Source organism: Aulonocara sp. 'chitande type north' Nkhata Bay, linkage group LG18 (assembly GCF_057382095.1).
Source record: "Aulonocara sp. 'chitande type north' Nkhata Bay isolate Kocher_YH1m ecotype deep benthic linkage group LG18, A_spYH_male_GT1.1, whole genome shotgun sequence".
Taxonomy (NCBI): Eukaryota; Metazoa; Chordata; class Actinopteri; order Cichliformes; family Cichlidae; genus Aulonocara; species Aulonocara sp. 'chitande type north' Nkhata Bay.
The window spans coordinates 4533509-4558708 of NC_141361.1; the positions used below are offsets into that span (position 1 = coordinate 4533509).

A 25200-nucleotide genomic window follows, 5' to 3' on the forward strand; every position below is an offset into this window, starting at 1 on the left:
TGTGTGTGTGTGTGTGTGTGTGCGCGCGTGCATTTAAATCATTCATCACTCCTTCCTTATCTTATCTATGGATAAGTTGCGCTAAACTGTTTATAGCATTTATAGAATTGACACTCACATTAAACTACAGTTTTTTTAATTGTGAAACATCTTCTCCACAATAGCAGAAGTTTACATGATCTTGTATCACTCTCTCTAACAAGTCACAATATAAAGTGACAGGACAAAGCTGTAAAAAACAAAAACAGAAAGCCAATAGTCTAATTTTATATAGTATTTCCCCCCCTTATCTTGTCATTAAAGAGCTCCACAGCACTAACTAACTTAATAGTCATTTGTTCAGTTTTTTATTGTGTGCTTTGCACAAATGCTGCCGGCAAATGTGAGCAGAATGTGTTGAGTTGGAGTCAATAAATTATAAATATTTAACATTTATTACTGCAACTAAAAAAAGAAGAAAAAGGGAGAGAGGGAGAAAAAGGCTTCACTGGCAGTTTATTGGCTTCACCATTACAAAGAAGAGAAATGCATTCACAGCCTGTTACCCATCCCATTTTATTTCATTGAAAAATCAATGAGGTATTTATGCTGCTTCAGATGCTTAAAGGGCATAAGAAACAATCACACCACGGCAATGTGTAGTTAACGCTCCTGAAGAGACAAGTCAGTTGCCACACATGCTAATGAGATACAGCTGAAAGTGATCAGCTGGTCTCCAGGTACGGCAGAGCAACTCACAACTGGTTCAGGAGATCCACTCTTTTCTATTAAATAGTAATATAAACACTGTTTTGTATTTTTGTTGCACCTTGCTTTTAGAGGAACATCTGTGTCATTCAAGATGAAAAAAAATGTGGTGGGCTTTAGTTTGTGCTGCAGACACAGATTCAAACATGGGTGTAGAGATGGTGTCTGTAAGCTGATGTATATTTGTGCTCAGGTCAGGGAAAGAAAGAAATATTTTTTTCCCCTTTTATTTGCCTCTGGCCTCTTTTCCCCCCAAAGATAAGTGAAGTTTTCACACTGTGGATGATGTGAATAATGTTGGACTGCACCTGTGAGGTAGGGCTGGGAGCTGCTGGCTTTGTGGCTGGGGCTGCTGAAGGGCCGGGGTGACCCGGGGTAACTGTCCTGAGACTTTGGGCTGCGACCTCCCAGACATCTCACCTCGCTGTCTGTCCCGTTCACCATCTCTATGAACTGTCTCACCCTGGGGAAAGATGGAAAGAGGTGAGGAAAGATTAAAAGGGGGGAAAACAGAAGGGTTAGGAAGGATGGTATGAAAATAAAGAGGTGGAATAAGGTGAAAAAGCACACAGAGCAACAACAGATGGAAATAGAGGAAATAAAGGGATGTAAAGACAGGAGGACAAATTTTAAAAAAGTACTTAACTTGGTATTTAAGTATAGAGCTACATATGTGAAAGAGAGTAGTCGTTCAGCTTAGAGAATTAAAAAAAGGGCAGAATGTTTGATTCCATCCAAGTTGGGCAGTGAGCGAAGCCATTTTCAAAGCAATGCAGGAAATCTTATCGTATCTTAAGGGATATCTTATCCCCTTTCCTTTAAATATAATTATTGAATAACTCACTGTCTATAGTGAGGCTGTGTGAGGGTGCGTGACAGATAAAAGGGTTTAGATTATGGCTTTGTTAACTTTTCCAATAATGTTATCCATCTAAATAAAACAAATAAAACAAGTGTAACATGTAAAACATACATTTTATATACAACCATGTTCTTACTTGAGCATGAAGAGAAGGTCTGGGTTCCTCTCCAAGAGGTTGGGGTACAGCTGCTGGGTGGTCTCAATGGCTTCACCCATTCTACCCGACAACACCAGCTTCTGGATCTCTACAAACCAACAGTGAAATCACACATGAAGGTTTTGAATGCTACCGTTAACAACCTCCACCTCCAGTAAGAAGGGAGGGTCATCCCAACATCTTTTTTATGATGGGCTCCATTAGCTTTACTCTGCCTGTAGTTGCACTCAGATACATTGTTGCATCTTTGAAAAAAACAAAACAAAAAAGAAAAGCCCTATAACGACCCAATGTTACTGTGTCACTTCTCCCTTATGGTTTCTGATGATCAGGCTCCTGTTCAAGTACAGTTTGTATGGGGAAAATGTGTATATCATATACACTGATGTTTAAATTCAAGAACTGTATACTGTAGAGTATTAGAAATCAACATATGCTGGCTGACTGCGTCTCGCAGAGAGAAACCATACCAACCACTTTGTTTCCTTTATGATTTTTAAATCTACAAAAACAGCACAGTGTCAACTTTAAAAATGGGGAGTAAGAAATAGATATAGAAATATAGGAGCACTCACTCTGCCGGTTTTTGATGGAGGCCAGCTCCTCATGCACGGCCTGATCGGTGGATTTGGCGAAGGCTTCAGCTGTGGCGCAATAGCTGTGGTGCACCAGGTAAGAAGCCACCATCCTGATGAGACAACAAAAACCAAAATACACTGATCAGACAAAGCAGAAGCAGATTTTCTACAATAGCACTGCTTTTATTGTTTTTATTGCTTTCATTATTTGTTAATGTTGCCTCAGCAGAAGTAACATTAATTGAACTTTTCTGTCAGGACAGAAAAAAAAAAACTGGTTCGACTGAGTTGATTTTGAACAGGGATGTACCACAACAAGTGAGATAAAGCAGGTTTTATTTTTGGCCTGATTACACCCAAATTTCTACAGCACCACTACACACAAATTTCTCTTGAACTGCTTGTATTTCAGAACTTGGACCACAGCAATAGCATAACAGAGTCTGCTGACAGTCTCAAGCTGAAACAGCTACTATATACAAAACTAAAGTTGAGTTTGTTTTGTCGTTTTCACTGTCAAGACACAACTTCAACTCTATGCTGGTCTCATTTGTGTAGCTTTCTCTGATCCGTTCTTTCTATTATGTCACAATTTTGCTCACCAAGTTAATAACTCAGCCTAGGAAATAAAATGATCCTTTTGTGGTATAGTCACAATCAGTCACAATCCCTCACTGCGCAGGAAAACTGTGGGCTGTGGGCACACCATTGTGGTAAGGGTGAGGGGAGGGTGTCAAGTTAAAACAGGAAGTCTGTCTGTACACCGTGCCTCGCAAATGAAAGTCAGTTCATATTTCTTTTCTTTTCACTTCCGAGTGTGTTCAGCTGTTGGCCTTTCCGCTTTCTTCATCTGATCACTCTTTACTTCTCTAATGTCCACAAACCTGAAAGACTAACTTGAAATTACAAACACTTAAGTCTTATTAGCCAGAATGACCCTTTAAAGGTAACCCGCGGGGGACATCCTTATGTGCTCATCTGAGGCACAGAAGCCACGCTCAGCTACTGCTCAAATTCTGTTTATCCAGGGCAGACAATAGAAAGTTTCCAGGTGCTACCGCAAGGACCAGGATAATATACATAAGGATTATTTTGAAATGTGAATAATGCAAAGCTACTCTGGCAGAGTTCAAGAATAAAAATATGCAGATGAATATGAGCATGGTATGTTTTTTGAGTGTATGTGTCTGACTTTTCATTAATCAAATTAGAGGCACGGCTAAACCCAAACACCCCATTACTATGTCGATGACGAGTTCCCTCAGTGCAGCAGAGCTAAACCAAACTTCATGCTTCAGGCCGTTATATGACGAGATAATGCCACTCTCACCGGCTGATCATCATGCTACCATTGTTCCACAGAGACAATACACTGCACTGGTGTAAGATCAGAAACTTCTTGGTTCTATTCCTGCCTGTGAGGCGACATCTGGATAAAGGCAATAAGTCCCTTTATTCACTCCCACCCCCAACTCTGTTCATTTGTCTCTTTTAATTCTATTTTTTTTTTTTATATACTTTTTCAACATGTTCAAAATAAAGATTCAATCAATCAATCAATCAATCAATCCCCATCAAATGGAGTTTAAATCCATTCAGGACAAGTAATCATAGCAACAGAGAGCTAATCCTGCCAGGCCACAGCTTGAAGGGAAACCAAGCCCTGCATCTTTCCCTTCTGAATCACAGCTCCAGCTCTTCGATGAGGAACAATCCATCTGGGCCTTGATGCTCTTCATGTTAGTAGTAGTCCTGTCACCTACAGCATCCTTCTAAGACTTTTTCATTTAGCCAATACAAGATGAACACTGTTCAGTCTACAATAACTGATCAAAAGCTCTGGATCCAACATGAATGTAAATTTCTGGTCAGCTGTCTCCTGTTCATGTAAGCATGAATTAGTAAATGATTGTACTGCTAAAACAGTCAGATAACAAGCCTGAGTGTGTGTCTGTGTGACATGAACACCGTGTGAGACCTACTGCAGTCACCATAACTCTGTCAGTAGATAAGCAGTTAACTGCGACTATACAACTTGTAAAACACACACTTTCACACCCATTTGAACCAAGAGGAACTTTATACTTAGAACAAGTAATTCATGCACCCACACCAACATCGCTAGCTGAACAGGAAAACAGAAGTAAGAGTTGTTTTATGTTACAACATTTATTTATTTATTTATTAACTTTATCTGTGAAACAACAGTGTGTAACAGTGTGTGTTTAAGTGCATAAAAATAGCCAGTACTTAGACCCTGCAAAGGCGTTAACTTAGGAGAAGCAGGCAGCTGGTTTTATGCAGAAGAATACCTTGAGGTCACAAAGTCAAGTACTCCCTTTTCCTCCATCTGGTCAATATGCCGCTGGTACTACTGAAACAACCAGCACTTTCAACCATTTATGGTCTAGTTAAAATCCAATCAGCTGTGAAATGTGGAGTAATGATGGTAATAACTCTCCGTGTGGTTTTCCATGTCTGCTACAACTAGCTCTGCCACATTACATCAAGCAGTTAAGCAGAAGTGAGAGTTAAAGTGCCAAATATGATGTCAAATCTGTACATAAATGTACTTAACCATGAAAGTCCTTTAATCCACACATTCATAAGCATGTATGGATTTTAATAAGCAAACCAGTAAGATTGTGCTAAACAAAATGGTCTTATTTCAGTGGGCTATAAAATCATCACTTGTATCAGATATTAAATTTGTTGATTAAGACTTGCTATTCTGTATCCTGATAAAATTGTTAAATTTGCAGATAAAATTTGAGATTTGACAATCGTGTACAACAAAGAAACTGAACATTATAACACTGTTCCTCATGAGCCTTAAATAGGTCAGGTTAGTCCCCTTTTGCTCTCATGTGTGGAAGATGTCAGGAACATTCAACATGGCTCACTCACACGTTAGGAGCCACATGGTGGTAACATCACATGGATAAAGCTTTGGTATAGGAAACATATCCACAGATTAACTTTTCACTTCTCCTACTTGTACTTAAACTTCTGAAATCATAATAGGGACATCTATTTGGAGACCATCTGGCTGAAAAAATACAAAATACAAAAATAAAATAAAAAACAGCTTTTTAAAAATGGACATATCAAAATCTTTCATTTCCTGCAAAGTTCGTTTTCCACAATTTTCGCAGCTATTTTTTTTTTCCTGAGGGAAGCAGACTGAAGTCAATTTCTAGGTTATTCTTAACCTAAGAAGTCATCCTCGTGGCACCTTATCACTGGGCAGACATCATAAGTGAACAAAGCATGGCAAGTCTAATATTCCACAGTTAAAAATAAAATAAAATAACTGTACTTAGCTTAAACTACATGCAAATAATTTGAGCCTTCTAACTCTCTTACTTCTGGATCATGGACTGCCACTCGCCCTCGCGCTCTCCGATGGGGAAGCGGTCAATCTGGGCCTGAATTTTTGTCCTCCATTCTCTCATGTAGTCTTCAATGTCAAACACGAATGGGTGCTGCCCGAAGTTTGCATCCACCACCTCCCCTGGAGTCTGAAGGCCCACGGTCGGGTACAAGTTGGGCTGCAGCAGGGAGCGATAAAGAGAGGTAAGAGTGATAGAGGAAACGGAGTCTGGAATGCAATCTGGACAATTAATCAAAACAGGAAGAAACAATGAAGGGTAAAAACAGGAAAACGGAAAATCTCAGGAAATAAGCTTTTGTCTGCAATTACGCCTTAAAATGTGATTTTAGTAGCTGACAAAGCTCATACGTGGTAGGATGCTGACAGTGCATCTTCTGAACAGAGAGCTCAGCCTGTTTTCACAGCGTCGTTTAAAAAAAAAAAAAAGGGGGGGGGGGGGGGGCCTTATCGCACTCACTGACCATAATATGACTATCAGCTGATTGCTGAACTGACTTCATCAGAATTGATGACACTTCCAAATACTTGACTTTTGATTAATTTTGCTTTATAGACAGAACTAAAAAAATGTTCTGTCAGTCAACAACCCAGCAAAGATCTTTTTGATTATTGTGCATTTCACTTCATTTTATGATTTTTTTTTTTTAATTTTAGTTTGTCCTCCAATACATTACTAGTACTTCATAGTCCTGTTTATCGACTCTGTCCCACGTACTGCACTCAGCCTAGAGCAAATTCATTTCAACTGAAGACATAAATAATAAAGGAATACTGGTGGGTACTCTTTGTCTTACAATTTGAAGCATATTGAACTGTGAAGGGGAACAATTAATATGATTTAATTATAATATAACTGGGTTCGGTCATTGAAAGGTTGCTGTGTTTATTTTCTGCCGATCATCTTTGACTGCTGTTCAATACTCATTTGATGCTATGGAGCATATCTTATGGCAACATCTACCAATATACTACCCAAACTAAACAGCAGTTCTCATTTTATTTTTCAGCTTATTCCTGTTGTTACCTGTAACTTCATTAAAAACCTCATTTGTTTTTCAGACCAAGGAAACAGCAATCCCACGTGCTAACAGTGCAGCTCCCTAATACACAGTTTTGGAAAACTACTGATGTTAAACAAGGAGGACTCTACACTCCAACACGACATAATCCAAATTGTTGTATGATTTCTGATTATGATTTAATGAGCAACAGCACTATACATGAGTACTGGTGAATAAAAAGTAGAAAGTACGGGAGCACTGAAAGCAATGAAGCTCAATTACTACAGCCAAAGCCTTTCCAGAAACAAGTCTCACTCAGCTGGCATTTTAAAATGTCTCTGGGCACTTATTTTGAAGCAGCACCAGAGTTAAATTTCACTTATCACACAGCCATAAAAACTGCAAGTACAGAATCTGTGATAAAAAGCCACTGAAAGGTTTGCTGACTTTGCAACAAAGACTGTTTTAAAAAGTTTTTTTTTTGCTTTTTGTTTTTTTTAAAATATAAATCCCTGATTTGACAGACAGTAATCAGACAGAGCTAAATGAAAAACACTTAAGATTTGCATATCTGGATGTATTGTTCTACTATTCTACCAATCACCAGAGCTCTGGTTTAATCAGAGGCAGTGGTGACTGGTGGAAAGGCACATTCACCGTGTTGTGTTTAGATGGCTGCAAGTGTCCTTAAAATAAATTAATACCGAAATACCAAAATGTAAAAAAAAAGAAAGACAAACAACAAAAACTTTACAAAACACTAAACTTTTTTAGAGTTAGATTTAGGCTAGGAGTTGGGAATAACACCGCTGATAACAGCCCACATAAGAACAGCAGTACAAAGCTGTGTGTGTCTCTCACAGTTGTCTTTGTCATGGTTCAATAACCAGAAAGGTCAGCTGCGTCGAGGTGACGCACTTCACTGCACAGCTCTGGAGGAACATGAATGTCTGGCTCACATCCAAGTCTGTTTGGCTGCTCAATGGATTATTGTTTTAGCTAAGACTCTTATTTTTCTTCTTCAATAACAGCCGGCACCCGTTTTCATTTGCTACCAACCAAGCAACAAGTGTCTCCCTAAACATCCCAACTTTGGTAACGTATGCATGAATCCCACTGGAATCAAGACCCAGTGGGTGTGGGAGTCGTTCACATAACGAAGAATAGGAGCTGACCGTGTCGCCTTGTTAAGAAACAAAGGAGTACTCAAAACTCTGGTTCCATTTGAAAAAGTAGGCCATTATTCTCAAGTCTAGCTCCATACTGTTGGACGTTCTTGGTGCAGCTCCTTAGGCAAAACAAACAAAACAAAAGCAACAAAACATTTTAGCTCCTCCCCCTTTGGGGCAAACCATTTGTGGTTCGCTGCTGCTTACAAACGGAAGTTTTAAACAGCAGGAGGTTGGGGCTTCTGTGCTCACAGCTGTGTGCCTGAGATAGCAATATTACAGTTATCTCCTCTGTCTGACACAATACACAGCAAATAGTAGAAAAAAAACAAAAACAAACCCCCTTTAAAACAAAAAAGAAGCATGAGCATTTGGCTCATACACTGTAAATAGTTTTTAAACTTTCAAGCTGTTTTCCCCACTAAATGAAAGTGGAAAATGTGTCAACATGACTCTGATGGAAGATCTGGATCAAACAGCAAGTTTACAGCAGCTTAAAAGAAACATTTTTTTATTTTTTTTATTTTTATAAATACTTTCTTCAGACATTTATTAAGCAGCTACTTTGAAGCATTATCAAATTAACTGTCACCAGGAGTGAACTCTGTGAGGGAAAAAAACCCAAAAACAAACAAACAAAAAACACAGCTTATAAAGTTTGCTGACTTTGTTTTAAAAAGCTTCTTTCTACTTTGAGAGACGTCCCTGAGATTTAAATTTAGGAGTCTTCCATTTAATTTTATTGGTCCAACCAATAAAATAATTAGATAATGAAATCAGTGCCACATAAGAAGCATTTTATACACAGTAAAGATATTCCTGCTAATATCAATTTATATAATTTTTTAAAAACTGTGCTTTGTTTTGCAGTTTTTCAATTTTTCTACGTTCTACTTTTCTCCCCCACATTTCAAGGCCTACAACCTGCACTAGATGCTTTACTAATGTAACTCTGTTCATCCATTTGTGGAAAAATAAATGAAACCATAGTACAAAAAGTGTTATATAAAGCAGTTTACTGTGTCAAACACCTGACAACTTTGAGTTAAAGCCTCCTAATAAATGTGAACCTCTGAACTTCATAACGTAAATACAGAAAGTACACTTCATTTGCTTTAAACACATAATAAATTCTTAATAGAGAACACTCAAGTGTCTGTTTATGGTTGGATAAAGCCAAAGAAACTTTAGCCAAAGGTTACACAGACACCACAATCACTACAGATGTGACAGAAGAAGAAAGGCCTTCCAGTTTGACAGTGTTTGAGAAAAGCTGACGGTGTGTTCGGAGCTCCCGAGTTTTCCAGCCTCTAATCCATTTTGCATGATTAAACATTTTGACTGCAGTGGACATTCTGCAGGAAATTACACATTTAATTTCCATAAATAGCATCATCTCCTACAGCTGTGCTAATTATGGAAAAGATTACTTTACAACAAAGAGTGAAGAAAATCTCAGTACTTACTGGTAGGTCTGTGAAGGCAATACCTGCAGAGGAAGAGAGAAACAGAAGAGCATGAAGAACAAGAGTACTTTCCATTTCTGCACACAGCGTGAGGCCACAGTTCGTGTGTTTACATGTGCTGAGGTAATCTGGTTACGGTCATCTTGCTGCAGTTCATAAATGTCACATAAGCGAGAAAGACCGTCTCCCCAACAGATTTAACTGTGAACCCGGTCTTCTAATCATGAAGGAAATTATCACTAAAGCATTATCTAAAAAATACAAATTTGATGTAATTTTTAAATTATACAAAGTATTGCAAAGCCTTCACATTAAAAGCTTTTTGACAGATTTGCTGGATGCTTATATTATGAAGAACATACATACATATAAATATATGTTTACATTGCTTTTACTATCGAGCTTTGTAACATTTCTTTGCTGTGCAGTAAAGTGGAAAAAATAATTTAAAACAAAAAAAGAGCAAAAAACATCAGAGACATTTAATTAACAAAGAATGATTATTTAAAACAACAACAACAACAACAACAACAACAACAACAAGACAATTCATAGAAACATGCAAAACTTTAAAAAAAAAAAAAAAAAAAAAGCAATATATCACAAGCTGGACTTGCTGCAGTGGCCTCTTGTTTTGTGTTTGGCTCAGTAACAACTTCTGTGAAACTATTACAGCCGTGTTTGTAAAATGAGCTTACATCATGGCAAAGTTTCTCCTCAGAAAATATTAAATTTTCCAATCCCTTTGTGAGAAATAAATAACTACACAAATGTAATCAAAGTTCCTTTGGAAGTCTCCAACTACAAAGCTTTGGTGAGCGGGGTATAAAAGGGACATAAGTGAGCCAATCCTCCATCTACCGCAGCTTCTGGTCAGAGTAACCATCCAGCTTACAGTAGCGCGACAGGACAGAAGCAAGACTACTTTCAAAAGCTGCAGTTCAAGGTGCTGCAGGCTGAGATCCTTTTGGGGAAGGAGGGGAATAATATTACAGTCCAACAAAAACCTGGCCAGTGAGCCAGCCATTAGGGGAAAGATAAGACAGGAAGAGCTGGAGCTAACTGGTTAGCAGCAATTGAACTTTCAAAACACAAGTGGGCAAGCAGTGGGAAAAATATAGTGGACAAGCGCGATTGCCAACTATTTATTTAAAAAAACAAAACTGTTACTCATCTCTCTCTTATTGAGAGAAATGCCATCTCTGTTTAAACATTGATAAAAAATATATTGGAAACACTGCAGTCCTTCTGCAACTTAATACACAGACCACTGCATGGCAGCATTATTGGGTATTATTTTCTGTACCTAGGCTGTGGCCATTCTTTGTGTAGAAGCAGGTGTTGTTGATGAGGTTAACACAGCAGCCAATCACATCGCCTGTTGTAAACGTGGGTCCATAAGGTTGCCCGGTGCCAGACGAGCAGAAGGAGTGGCCGTCATCTCCATGGTAACCATAAGAGTGCTTGTCCCAACCTGCAGCGATGCAAATGAAAAGTGTGAGAACATGAGGTGAAAAAGTGTTAAAACACAGCAATTGTTTGAATCTCAGACTCAACACAGAAACACAAAGACAAACACGGACAGACACACACAGCCCATAGGAGGGCTGAATGATAATGGTCAGTCTCACAATATGAATATTCCTACAAACCCACATTAAAAGGTACAGTGCTGTAAAATAATGATATACTTTGCAGCTGATTATTCACACAGAGAAACTTCTTATGGTTGAACACAGTTGTGGGTTAGTTATAGGCAAAGCCTATACACAACTTTACACACACCTCCTCACATGTTGTAGCTTTTACCTGTCACCAAGGGCCAGCGTTACAAACAGTGAGCTCCTCCTACATGTGCTACATGTCAGTATTTATTTACTTATTTATTTGTTTTTAGAAAACCTAAAGCAATACGTCAGTTTAAATTACTCAGCTCTAGGGTCAGAAGTACAATGTGGCCCCTATAAGTATTGTAAATATGACTGAACTAGAAGCATACTGGCACTGATGACACGGGAGATCAAAAAACACAACATAATGTTTTCAAAATTTGTTTTGTGACAAATCACACCAAAAGCTACGCTACTGAGGAGGACAACAGTGCTGTGAGCAGGCCGCCAAAATGGTTCGAACGCAGTGTGATTAAACCGGAGAGGCAGCGTCAAAACCTTTATGAAGTAATCTTGCCACTCAGCAGCAATCTTAAAATCCCTCTGGGAACATATTTACGAAGTGTTATTTAAATTACACTTCAATATTAATGGTCACATGTGTAGAATCATCAGTAAAGTCTGATTTAAATACATGCCCTAAAATATGGTCATAAAAGGATTTTCATCTTTGCTTTGGCAGCGTTCTCCCAGATTTCAAGTGGGATTCTCTGAGTGCTGACTCTTTTCTTTTTTAATCTAATTATTAGATTTCCTCAAATAAGACATGAAATAAAAGCTGTCAAACAACAAAATAGCTGGACCAAGCTGTTTCGTATCTGCTGAAAGTTAAACCCAACTCTAACATTTGTGAGTATTTACAGACATTTCCCTATCACCAAACTTTATTAGGCCAGAAATTCGCATGTTAAGTCTAAAAATAGACATGTGACGTCATAATTCCAACGCTTCAGTAAACGCTGGTGTAATATCATGACCTGGATCAAGAATCACACAGTGCTGAGAGCAGTAGAGCTGAAATATCCTCACTTAAAACAGAAAAAAGGCAGATGTATGTGTCCACACCTTCACCCACAGCCCTGTACCGTGAGCCAGCAAGCACAAACCTGCAAGATTCAATGCCTTGCTCAAGGACACTATGAGAACTGAACCTGGGGAATCGGTATTCTCAATCAGTGGAACAGCTTGCTGTTGCTTTCATGCTGACTGCAGAAAGACATAGCTCATTCAGTTTCTTCCAGAAAACTGGATGTACTCCCAGAATTGGGAGATTTTTGTGTGGCATTTTTAACCTTCAATTCTTTGTTTTGTTTAACCTTCTGCAGACTGCAGGCCATTTTTGATATGATGCCCCTTATTTCACTGAAAATAAATATTTTTTTGTATTGAGCATAAAATGGAAGAAAGAAAATTACTGATGGTTTAATGTGAACAGAATACCTGTGTGTATTAAAACCTGGAGTACTCTGTGTTTGCACAGTACTTGTTTCTCAGGGAGACTTAAGGGGATGCAGCCTTTGCTGCAGCACACAGGACTTTGGGGCTGTTTTAACATTAGAAACCATGTGGCAGGATCCAGTGAGTTACTGTCGAGCAGCAGGATTAATCCTGCCGTTTCCACAGTCATCACTGCAGGACAGTACTCAACTCAGCAGCACTCTGGCATCAGTTCTTCACAATAGTTGGGTTGCGGTCACGTGGTTCTGATGACGTGCGGAGGCAGCGCGATTTTTGAGTGGAGGGCGGAAGTAAACATGGAGGACACTGTGGAGAGTCAGGAGAGCAGCTATTGTGCAACTTTAGACCCCGTTTCTCGGGAGAGATATAAACAGATAGTTAAAAAATATATCGGACGTGATCCGTATTCTTTGAAAATGTCCGAATACACCACAGAAGTAAAGGATTTGCCTACTATCGAGGCTGTGGATATCACCAACTACTTGGTCCTCCAGACTTCTTACTACACTAGGCAGCAAATGAAAGCTTTCAAGAGTCTGGAGGCGTACAATTTTTTTGTCAGCGGGTGGGTCCACAACCTTGGAACAAAACGTCTCCGTGATGGATACAGTTTGGTGTTTGCAAGGGTGAGTGTTTGTTCTTATATTGCTTTATCTTAAACACGCTAACAGTTAGCGGTAGCGGCTTTAACGTCAACAAACATGCCACATCCTTAGGACTTCGTTAGAGTGACAGTTGTTTGTTTCAAGGTAAACCATTCTCAGCGGTCTAACGAGACACCTCTGAAGACTTGGGTAATTGCAAAGGAGGATGGAGAAGTGATTGCAGCTCATTGCAATTGTATGGCAGGGTTAGTAGCCTGTTCTCCACTGTCACTAGGCTCAAATCCGGGCTCTCAGCCGTCTGTTGCATATCCAAAATCGCCTCTGCACATCGATGCTGTTCTGCCTTAAGCTTCATTCTTTTCTCTCGTTTGAGAACTGATTCCGATCTGGGTTTTCGTTCGTAGCCGAGATTGACCGTCGGAGCCCAGTCCTCCGACTCTTCGTCATCCAAAGCACTTGGGCAGCCTATAGTCCCAATCAAGTCAATATTAGACTACTAACTTAAAAGCACTAAGTAAACGAGAATTTAACGACAACCTAATGCTAATAAGTTCGTTTGCAAACATAACATTACCTCTGACGAAGTGGTCGCTGCAGACACGGGCATTGGCAGACTCTGCTCCTCCCGACTGTAAACGTAAATTTAAAATCCATTTTTTCCTACGTTTTTCGGTTAGAATTTTCCATTTTTCTCCTCTTCGTTGGGCTATTTTTGGTACCCTAAAATACCGTTTATCAGTTTCTCTGGTCGACCTACTGGAGCATCCGTAAACACAACAGGACATAGGCATTTTGCGTACTGTCTGTCTGTGATTTTGCGCTTATCTTTTTCACTTCCGACCGCCAGTCAAATTTCGCGCTTTACGTCGACGTCACGTCTACGTCAAATGAAACCTAGCTATTACTGAGTTTTCATTAGCATCTATCCATCAGCTGAGACTGTGCGGTTGGCACTAGGCCTGCTGTTATCTTTGTGTGAAGAGACTGGAGCTCCTGGGTGGGTCCAGCTTTCAAACTGGTGGTGGGGTATCTGGGGTCCTGTTTGGCCTGATAACCTCAGGGGAGCGTAGGGTTGACGTCTGCAGCGTCCAATTAATGATGATATTCATGACATTTTATTGTACCATCAACATTCACTACCTCATGTGTTGGTTTCTGACTTCACTAAAACATTGAAGCAGCTCAAAAAAAAATCCAAAACAACAACTTTATTACACCTAATTGCACAAGTGTTTAAAAAAAAAGTTCTTGTTCCAACAATCATGGATACGAGTTAATGATTGAGTGCATACACTGAGAATGCTTTTAAGCACAACACTTGTGTAATCAACAGACAACGAAAAAAAAAAATACTGGAATGGAGCATGACAAAGGTCAAACATCACCTTAGGATATACTGATTACACAGTGATAATCTTAAACTTTCCACCCACCAGAGGCCTGTGCTTCGCAGAAAACTGTGAGGTTAGCGAGGGGGGGGGGGGGGGGGGGGTGGGCAACATATCCTCCACAGCCTCACAGGAAAAATATATTTATATGAATAAATAATTACAAATATAAAATAAAAATTTCAGCTACTGATCGTGTTTATTCATAGGCTGGTGTTTATGTTGGTAATATCTGCTTTTGTATAATTTATGAGCTTTTAAATAATTAGTTAACAGACTTATTTCTTATGACATCCTTTTTGGCAGTTTCATCAAAGTTAAGATGCTTTAGGCCACTATGAGCAAACTAACGAGAAATCTTCATTTAGCCACTTTCGATATGCCGACACAACACCTTGGCCTGAACTATACATAAAAGCTCAGTAGAGTATTCATCCTTGCTCCTCACTCAAGAGCTACACAACACATTACTGAGATCTCTGGATATAAACCCTTTGGCTTGTCCTGACAGGTATCAATTCTCAACATATGAACTTAGCTTCAATTTTTCCATGCTGGTTGCAACCAATTTCAATTTTATTTCATTTTTCTATAAGCCTTTGTATAGCAACATAATCCTAAAACAGGTTGACTAAAACGTTAAAGCCTTGTTGACCTTATAGAAGATTTCCCAGTAAGCCTACGTAAGGATCTGAATTGTGTTTTTTATATTACTTGTTTTTCTTTTTTTTCTCAAACTAACAACCACAATGAACAGACTCAGTCACGGCTCCAACCAGTTTATCCAAATCTAATCTCTAGTAGTTATGTTCAGACAAGATGACACCCACAGAAATCCCAGACATATCTAGTGTAGAATATAACAGATAAAGACACCAAAAGACAGCAGCAACAAATGCACAAAATATGTCAACTTACCAGGGAGTCTGTTCATGTTTACACCCTGAGCTGAGAGGCCGATACCCATGTACCTGTAGGACAGACAGGCGAGAGTTAAGCTGTGCGTTTATGCAGAAAGAGACTGAAGAAGCCATTTTACACATGTAAGCTGAAGTCAATCATACCACAGACAGACATGGCTCATGTCAAGCTACATTCAACACGGTAAACACCAATTTCTCACATACGTAATCTCTTCAAAATGGTGTCTGTCTAATTAGGTTAATGTCATTTATTTTTTAATAATTTAAGTTCATGACAAGGGCTACCATAACATTGTTCAATGAGGGCAAAAGCTAACATTAATGTGGTTATTGATGAGTAACAGAAATTATTACAATTCAATGTCATGGGATTGTAAATGTAGTCACCAGATCTGAAGTTAAAAAAAAAAAAAAAAGAAAGAAAAAAAAAAAAAACATAGAACATTTCATTTAGTAATGAAGAGAATGAAGCTGCCACTGATTTATATATCAAGTTTTTTCATTGCATGGCTGATCTATGCAAAAATTGCAAACCCCTACAAATTTGGCATCCTCAAAAAAGGCTATAAACAAAGGAATATTCAACACACACAATGTAATGAAGTTGTTTTTTTTAATATACACATTTTGTTAACTTAATTGAACATATTATAATTTTGTTTCCCCCAAAAAGATCTACCTTTGTGGTATGAACACCCCCCCCCCCTCCATTGGCTCATTCTGAGCCAAGAAAACAGATTTAGATGTATTTTTCTGGCACATTTAAAGCAATCATTTACCAAATCCTATTTCTTATATTTGAATTCAAAAATTATTACTTGAAATAATGAAAACAGCAGAATAATCACAAGTTAGTAGAGATGCATGCATTTCTCTCTGATTGTAGTGCTGGAGTGACAGAGTAATTGAGATGTAAAGCAAAGCTGCTAGTCCAACTATGTTCTAAAAACCACTTCTGAAAATGTTTTAAACATTTGAACTTCTGAAACACATATTTATCCTTGTGTGTTCCAAACACCATTATAGAAATTCAGTTAAATGTGAACACTTTTTTACTTATCTGGGGTCAAGCATGACCAACTGGTTACAAACAACCAGGGAATGCCTGATGTCTTACGAATGAACCTGAGGCACTTTGAAGATTTTAATCATGTTCATTATTTTGCGGTCTTCTCGTACGAATTTCTAAAATCCTTTTTGATGTAAAGGACATGTGGTACCTAAACATGATGATGTGTGACTTTTAAGATAATGGATATCCAAAGAATTCATTACAGTTTACAGGCTGGAGTCTTGAACAGTTAGAAAATAATTTCCTAAATATTTTTTATGAAATTATTTAGGAAGTTTTACAAAGACGCTCCCAAACATGGCCATTTAGACCCTTTAAGAATTTTAGGCATGACCCAAAGGAGAATAAAAGGAGAATAAAAATGAATTTAACTGGAGGACATAATTTAAATCATTTCTGATTGAACACAAAACAATGTAAGAGGAAAAAAAAAAAATCAGGACTTTCTAGAGAAGAGAAACTGAACTGCTTTATCTCAACCTCCCACTCTCATAGGACCAAACAACAATTACACTCCACAAGGCAAAACGCTGCAGGATTATGGCTCATGTAAACCCAGATTAGACTTGTCACTTATTTGGACTTTATGCTTTCAGCAACTATTCACTTTGTAAAAAAACAACAACAAAAGGTTTATCATTCCCAATGAGAAGTTCATCAGTCATGATAAATGAGTGTCACAGGCATGACTGAGGGAAAACCAAAAAACCACAAAACAGAAAAAGCTGTTCTTTCATTTTCTCAACCTCACATGCCTTAGCATTGCTGCATGAGCATTAGTGCACAGCACAAGGGCACTACAAGTTTAATGCCAACATCCTTAAATAAGCACGTCAAGGTGGTGACATTGAGCAGTCCTGGATTATTACTCAAACGTGCAGTTTGCCATTTACATACTGATACATGAACACACCAGCATGCACAGCTGGTAGAGCCAATTTCACTCCTATGACTGTTTGGGGGTTTTTTTTCCCCCCAGTGTTCAACTATTTACCCTCTCACCTTGGTCACCTAGTCTCGAACTTATTGCTACATTTACCGATTCCTTTGAGCTGTTCTGCAACTTTAACCATCCAACACCAGGCAAACGGAATAAAGGTTGGATGTACCAACTGTGGGTCCCACACTGGTTTGTGAACGCCTGGTATGAATACTTTGTTTTCACATTTTTGCCGACACCAACTTAGAAAATGTCCCTTTGTGACCACAAGGGTTGCCCCCTGGTGGCCATTAAAAAGAAAGCAGCTTTAAGGCACTTTGACTGGTTTCATTTTCTAGGACCGCAGCGCTGTGCCCATCTTTTATACAGTCTATATGACAACAATATTTGTCACCATGGACTGCATCCTACTTGTAGATGAACAGTTGCCACTACTTCCTCGTGAACACAGCATCTTTCTCTCCTGCTGCAGACATGACTCTCTCTTCGTTTGCTCTGTTCAGAGAAGAGTGAGGAGCAGCATCTGACAATGAGCTGCTTGTGCATTGCTGTAATGAGAGTAGCTTTGCTGAATGGGGCAAAATTGCACTTATTTTTTGGAAGACATTGCAGGCTCTTAATCAGTTTTATATCCAGGCTATCTATTAAATGTTTTACTCTAAAAGAAGTTTGATCAAATTGGAGGTAATTTTATTGGTTATTATTTGATACACTGAGTGGGCCAGCACACCTAAGAACAAGTTTGTCTCTTCATGGTCCCTCTGCTTATTGCTTTTGTCTAGTTTCAAACAAAAATAACCACAAATATTTTTTTGCATTCTTTTTTTTGCAGTGTTGCAGGTTGCTAGTTTCAAATTTTTTCGACAGTTTACCTAACCAGCTTATGAACCACTCACTGTCATCTATGAGCCCAAACTATTAACACTGCTGAAAGTAATGTGTATGTCTGGAATGTTTAGGGCTGCTCTTACCCATCTCTGCCTTTACTGATGATCTTCACCTCAAAGTAGTAGACCCCGCAGGCAGCTGGGATAGGGTGGGTGGCCCGCACTGATGCAGCATCTTTGGGTGTTTTTCCATGACCTTTAGGTTGCGGTAAAACACAGAAGTGCGCAGTTAGTACAAATGACTATAGTTCATGAGATACATGTGCTGAGTGCCAAGACGCAGAGGCTTCTCTGCAGTTACTCTGGCTAAGGACCAAATACCACTTTAATTTAAAGCCCAGTTTACGATGTATGTAGGGTTTTTTGCCATGAGAAGCTGTGTAAGGGATTAAATCGCAAAGGCTAGCAATCATTAAGTCGGATCAAAACGTTTGAGAAGCACAAAACTCACCTCACTAGCAGATTTACCCACCAATGAAAAAAAAAAAAAACAACAAAACAATTTTTTATATATATATATATATATATATATATATATATATATATATATATATATATATATATATATATATATATATATATATATACACACACATACTGAGAAAATAATGTCAGAGTTACTTTGAGATTGGACCAGAAGAGAGCTAAGGACTCTGCAGAGACACTACACTATAAAAATTTTACAACCCAAGTTTGGATCTATAAAAAAAACCAGCCTCAAGGAAAATACTGGATGTCCCACTATTTGTCGAGGTGCATATTTTACTTGTAAGTACTGCATAATTTACTTTCCATGGTTACATACTTTCCACATTCAATGGTCTGCCATTACGAATATGTGGATGAACATACTATAAAACATATATAGGTTTGTATCACTATGGCTGAACAATACAGAAATATTATGCTGATATACCAGGTGACATTTTTATAAACACACCTGAGCAAAAGATGTGTCGTTGGTGAGAAGATTGTCACTCCAAACGTCTTAAATCTGAGCGGCTCATAATCTCAGTCTTTAAGGTTAACATGAAGCCACAGTGTAGAGCTATTAACAGCACCATGACGGTTATAAATCACATGTTTACACTGCTGTATGTTACTCAGTAACTGTTTAGTTATTACAATAGATAGTCAAATAAACTGGTTTTATTAATAAGGTTCTAAATATCATTAGAGAGGGAAATTCTCAGTATGCTGCCAACAGAATATCTGACAATATCCAATACATTTACTTAATGGCTGGTTCTTTATATGTAGGATATAAACAATAAACAGCAGCATCATTTGACCTGACTGCCTTCATGTAAAAACAACATACATTTGTAAATGTATGTCTAGACCATAATACAGGCCCTGAGTTTACAGTACAATTTGTCATAATTTAAAGATTTCTTTAAATGCTTTTGTATGTCTTAATAAAGACACTTGGTTACTTATCACAGTTAATTATTTTCTTTCAAATACCCCAGAACCACATTCAAATATAAGGAAATATATACTAGATGTAGATCAAGTGAAGTAAACACCTCACCTCCATTTTACAAATTTTCTACTGGCAATATGGCTCCCAGATTGAAAGAGCAACAGGAAAACACGATCATTAAAATTTTACATGAAACATTAATTTATTAGTCAACTCAATCATTTAATCTTTATAATTATATAAAGTTTAAAGATTATCAGCTTACAAGAACACTTCTGAACCCAGAATTAACAGTGGTTTCCATTTTTGGCAAACAAGTCTTGAACGTATTCATCTGTAACCAAAATAGCTAAACGATTAGAGTCGGGTAAATGAACCGATCAATAAATTAATCAGTACTGACTAAAAACAAAGACCATGTTAATTATTAAGTGAGATTACAAATAACCTGTATTAATATTATCATTATCATTAATTACAGACATTATTACAGAGCGGTTAATTGGTAACACAGTGTCTACAGAATAATAACTTTTCTTGTGTAGATTTTCTACTGTTCTTTTAAGTATTGTCTGTTATACAAACTTCTGCACAGTAAAGCTGTTTAAAACAGTCTTTGGGTGTGAGGTGTACAAATGTGAATTATATCACTGAGTAACACCAATGCTATTCTCTCTTGCTCTGATGACATTTTTCTGTTATTACTGTATTAACATATGAAACATTATTTTCTCAAATATAGAATTAATGCTTTTGTCCATAAAATGTCAGATAAATGTAATCTTCCAAAACGAAATCTTAACCCACCAAAGAATTATTCATTTTCTAGCCAACTATACCACTAAATATTAGCATTTAACCATGTGAAATGTGAATATGTTTAATTAAAAAAATTTTTTTTCATAACTGACATGTCAGTTTGTAAAGTATTTGCTATTTTACATTACAATGTATTTTACATTTCTGGTAGGCCTTGGGACACAGCTGACATTTAGTTTCAGTAGAACTCAGAACAATCTTTTCAGAGGGTTTTATATGAGAATTTATATTTGGAATTGGAACCAAAACCCATCTAACTAAACTCAAAGGGTTTCCATTTACAACTATGGCATTCTGTTAAAACATGGTTAATCACAGAAGGCCTGAATTTTAGAGCTTAACACTGCTGTTAGAATAAACTGTTCAGTAAGTGGAGAATTGCTCCCTGGAGGTCAGTACATGTAAAAGTTTTACAGTGTTTGAATGTTAAAGTTGCAGCTGCTGTAAGAAATTCAGGTGGATTTGTTGCACAAAGGCAGAACATTCTAGTTGCAACAAGGAAGCGTGTGTGCAGAGGGCCAGACAGACACAGAATAGCAGTACACACCCAGGAAGCAGTTGCACCTTTTTAAAAAAAACAAAACAACAACAACAACACACTAGCCTTTTCTTGTAGGCCTGCACCAGAAAAAAAAAAGAAAAGAAAGAGAAAAAGCCCTCTAGATAGAAACTAGTCCAACTATCTCTGCATATCGTATCAACACTAGCCACTTCACTGGAAGCCTAGCAGAGCCTCTGACCGGGATAATCACGATATTTGACACAGCATTTCCTGACAATTAATAATAAATAAAATAATGTTACATTAGCCTAACAGAGGGTTGTCAAGCTCTGGTTCATTTTGGATAACACTGAACGTTGTAATTTTGGCACCCAAACCATCAGATGTAATTTGGCTAAGGATGTTTTTTAAAAATATATATTTCACAAGAGAGTTGGCCAGGTTGTCTGTCGTGAAAGCTTCCCGGTGACTATAAATGGAGCTGACGAGCTGTCTCACAAGGTAGCAGGAAAGCTAACAAGCTAGTAGGTCAATTTTGGCTGTGGCTACACCTCGCCAGCTGGTCGGGTTGCAAGATGTCCTCTGTCTTGTTGTTGGTGAAGCTGCTAGCTTAGCAGACTTTGTTTTTAGCCTCAACGGCAGTTGGCTTTGATCCGCTAACCGTCAAGCTAAGCTAACATGTCGTTAGCATTTGGTAACACAAGTACAAAAATTCCCGATTAAGGGTTTCTGTCATACCTTTATAGTGTACACGGAGGTTGTTCTGAGACAGTCCGATGTAGCTGAACTTGTCCTTCGGGCTCCAGGATCGGGGAAGTGGAGTCTCGTTTTCGTTAACGGCCGGATAGAGCCGTCGGAGCCGTTGATTGAGCTCCTTTTCCTGCTCGTTCAGAGCCGAGTCTCCGTGGACAACTACCGACATCAGAAACCCACCGCCGGATGACTGTCCAGACATGGCTACGACACGAGTTTTAGTAAACTGGCTTGTCAGCAACAAGCCAGAGCCACTTGTGTCCGTCAGTGTCAAGTTTTAAAGGGGAGTTAGCAAAGCTAGCAAGCTAGGAGGCTAAGCTAATTGGCTTCGCTGGTTGTTGCAGAGGCAGCCAGAGCTGGTTAGCCGAGCAGCTAACCTGGCTAACGCGTTTAGCTTGGCCAGCAAAGGCGAAGCGATCGCTGAAAATGACTCAGGTTGACATTAGGTCTGACTAAAACACAAATAGAAACAAGAGGATGAGACTGCCCCACGGGATCTGAGCAAAGAAGTAAAAAAAAAAAAAAAACAGGGAGCTAGTCGGTGCTGGGGGCAAAGTAACTACTAACGTTAGCCTAGACGGATCGACAAAGTATGATGAGCTCGGCTAGCCTCGATCTTTTGTTTGTTGTCGGAGCATTATCCGCTGATCTGATTGGCTGAAAACAGCTCCACTCACTTCCTATGGGAATGTGAAGAAAATACACAGAATGAGCTAAAAACTATCTTATCAGTAGATTACAAGGTTAACACTGTCAGCAAGTCTTCATGATTATTGTCATCATCATTGTTTTCAGTTTTTAAGCTCTATCATTATTATTACATTTTAATTATTGATGTTTATAAACTAGATTTACACTTAATTATATGTCTTTCTTTTTAATATCCTATAACAGTGTAAGGTGAAAAATCTATATGGTCTTATTTGTGGAAGTTTTTTTTTTCTTTTATCTACCACTTACTAACTTAACCATATCCACTACTTTGGGTATAAGCCAGAATACCCAGAGAGAACCCACAAAGACACAGGGAGAACATGCAGGAGAACATACATAGAACATACAGGAGAGGCAGGAAAGGCTGGATTTGAACACAAGGTGCAGGTGCTAACCACCCTTTGAAGGCATCACTTATTTCGGTTTTAATAATATAAACAAGCATACAAGCAGCTTTTGGCAACCAAATGAAGGAAGAACTCTTGTTTAACAAAAAAGAGACTTCAAGCCAGGCTTGGGGAAGGGCAGCTATCTGTGGTGATCAAGTAGGGGGACTGATGGAAAGGAAATCCAGAAAAGAGGAGCATGGAGAGATCATAAGTGACAAAAAAAAGCTACTTTCAGCTGCACCATATTCAAAAGTGGTCACCATGGCCAATTGCACTGCATGATTGATTGGGCCATGGTGGCTACCAAATACCCAGAACACCAAAGGGGGGTCTTGTCAGGACTCCTGGTTCAGTTCACCTTGCATTTCCTCATGGAATCAAACCAGGTATCTTACACTTGTTTGTCAAACATGTACACCACTCCACTACGGAACCACATGAATAAAAAACCCCAGTCCTCCAGAAACCCTACTCTATAACATTAGAAGCATTTCTCTCACTTGAAGGATTTTCAGAGAGCTTATAGAGAAGCTTGATAATAATTAATTACAGTAGTTCAGTGTGTAAGTAACATATCTATAGATGTGCCTTCTTCTAGTTTATTAACAGTGTACTGCACATTAATTGCATTTTTATTTTTGCCTGCAGTCTCACACATGTTGACAGCCAGGGGGTTATTGGTGCTAATCTTATTTAATTTGCCAATTTTTTAAATATTAATTGACATCTAATTACTACATCATATCAATGACTGTTTGCTTCATTAAAATACATTTATTTGTTTATATAGATTTTTTGTACTGTGAACGAGACTGAACCCGTATTACTTTATAAAAGATGTTTTATTAAATACTTGTTAACATGAAGAAGTTTATTAAATCAAATTGCTCTTATGTTCAGTTTACATCTCTGTATTTCTATTTTTGCTAGACTGTAAACAGTGATGCCCCGGTGATACATATTGGTAGCCTCACTGGGCAGAAGTTAAACATAATTACAGCACATGTAACTTGCACACAGTAACTGAATGCAACATGTAGTCGATTGCACAGGTAATAAAAGTGGAGTAAAGGTTGATACTAATGATTCTACGTTTAGGGTATAAACAAAAAGTTCAAAATCTTGATTAAGGTCGGAGTGAGTTGCATTTTTTACCAAATCCCTTTCACCAACCCCGGCCTCCACTAGGTACAAGTGTCTTTTCCTTCTCTGAAAAAATATTAGCACTTTCTTCAGAGTTTACTGTGCTTCATGTAGTAACTAACTGTTAAATAAACACGAATTTAATGTGCAATGTGTACTATGAATTTATCAGGTAAATTTAAAGACGACCTCTTACCATTTGCGTTGCTATTTTGCAGTGTTTTCCTGTTGTGAGAAAATGTTATGGGCTAATCAGGGAGGTGGTTGGAATGGATGGTGGCTGTACAAATACAGGCCGAGACAGTGAGGGGTAATTATGTAGCCGATGTTTAAGGAAAGGTGGTTTTTAAATTTAGTGTTAATAAAGTTGTATCTTATGATTAATGTGGACTTTTTATGTAATAATTTTTCCCTAAACTTGTATTTTTTAAAGGGCCTATAAACATTACAGTACATAGTATTTAGCATCAGAGTTTTGAACTTTAAACTGACATGCAGCTAATCAAATTACCTATTAATTAACAGAGAATATTTTTGTCTGGGGCCTCTCTGTGTAGTTCAGCACTAATCCAGCCCTGTTAGTTGATATTTTAATAGTTAAATTAAAGGAAACCAGCTCAGTCAAAACACACACAGACAGAAAGTAAAACAAAAGCTTGGCAATAATACATAATTCATGCCTGCCCGTGAACTAAAAACAGTTGTTTTAAAGATCGTGTTTTGTCTTGTTTGTGTTTCCAGCAGCTCTGATCACTGTTATAAACGAAAAGGGTTTTTTTGTTTTGTTTTGTTTTGTTTTGTTTGGCTCACATGGTCTGTGAATGTCCCTCGCGCCAACATGTGGGAATGTTCGTTGCATCACTAAAAAGGAATCTGAAATGATGTTACGCTCCCTGTAGGGAAGCAGTTGCTCACATTCACATCCCCTGGAAAACACACACATTAGGCCTTGGCTGTTTATCATCAGCAAGCGTGTGCTGTAGAAGCAGAATGGGTACAAATTGTGCTGGGAACAGCTCCTCAGTGTCTTAAACAAATGAATGAATAAATAATAGTGCAACAGAAATGAAAGCTCGGATTTGAAACCATTGGTGGAAAATGTATTCATCTATAAACTGAAGCTCTTTATTCTATCCT

At 38.2% G+C, this 25200-nt stretch overlaps 1 protein-coding gene across 1 annotated transcript in view; it reads right to left on the reverse strand.

Moving 5' to 3' along the window:
- ranbp9 (RAN binding protein 9) overlaps positions 1 to 22465 on the reverse strand; it is a 30328-nt gene extending 7863 nt beyond the window's left edge. Inside the window, exons 1-9 of the mRNA XM_086272970.1 lie at positions 21803 to 22465; positions 18402 to 18513; positions 15414 to 15466; positions 10681 to 10848; positions 9375 to 9397; positions 5711 to 5895; positions 2342 to 2454; positions 1746 to 1854; positions 1056 to 1210 (exon numbers count right to left, since the gene is read on the reverse strand). Coding sequence (XP_086129096.1) covers positions 1056 to 1210; positions 1746 to 1854; positions 2342 to 2454; positions 5711 to 5895; positions 9375 to 9397; positions 10681 to 10848; positions 15414 to 15466; positions 18402 to 18513; positions 21803 to 22019 — 1135 coding nt within the window. The 5' untranslated portion in view covers positions 22020 to 22465. The remainder of the gene's footprint in view (positions 1 to 1055; positions 1211 to 1745; positions 1855 to 2341; positions 2455 to 5710; positions 5896 to 9374; positions 9398 to 10680; positions 10849 to 15413; positions 15467 to 18401; positions 18514 to 21802) is intronic.
- Between the last annotated feature and the right edge of the window lie 2735 nt (positions 22466 to 25200).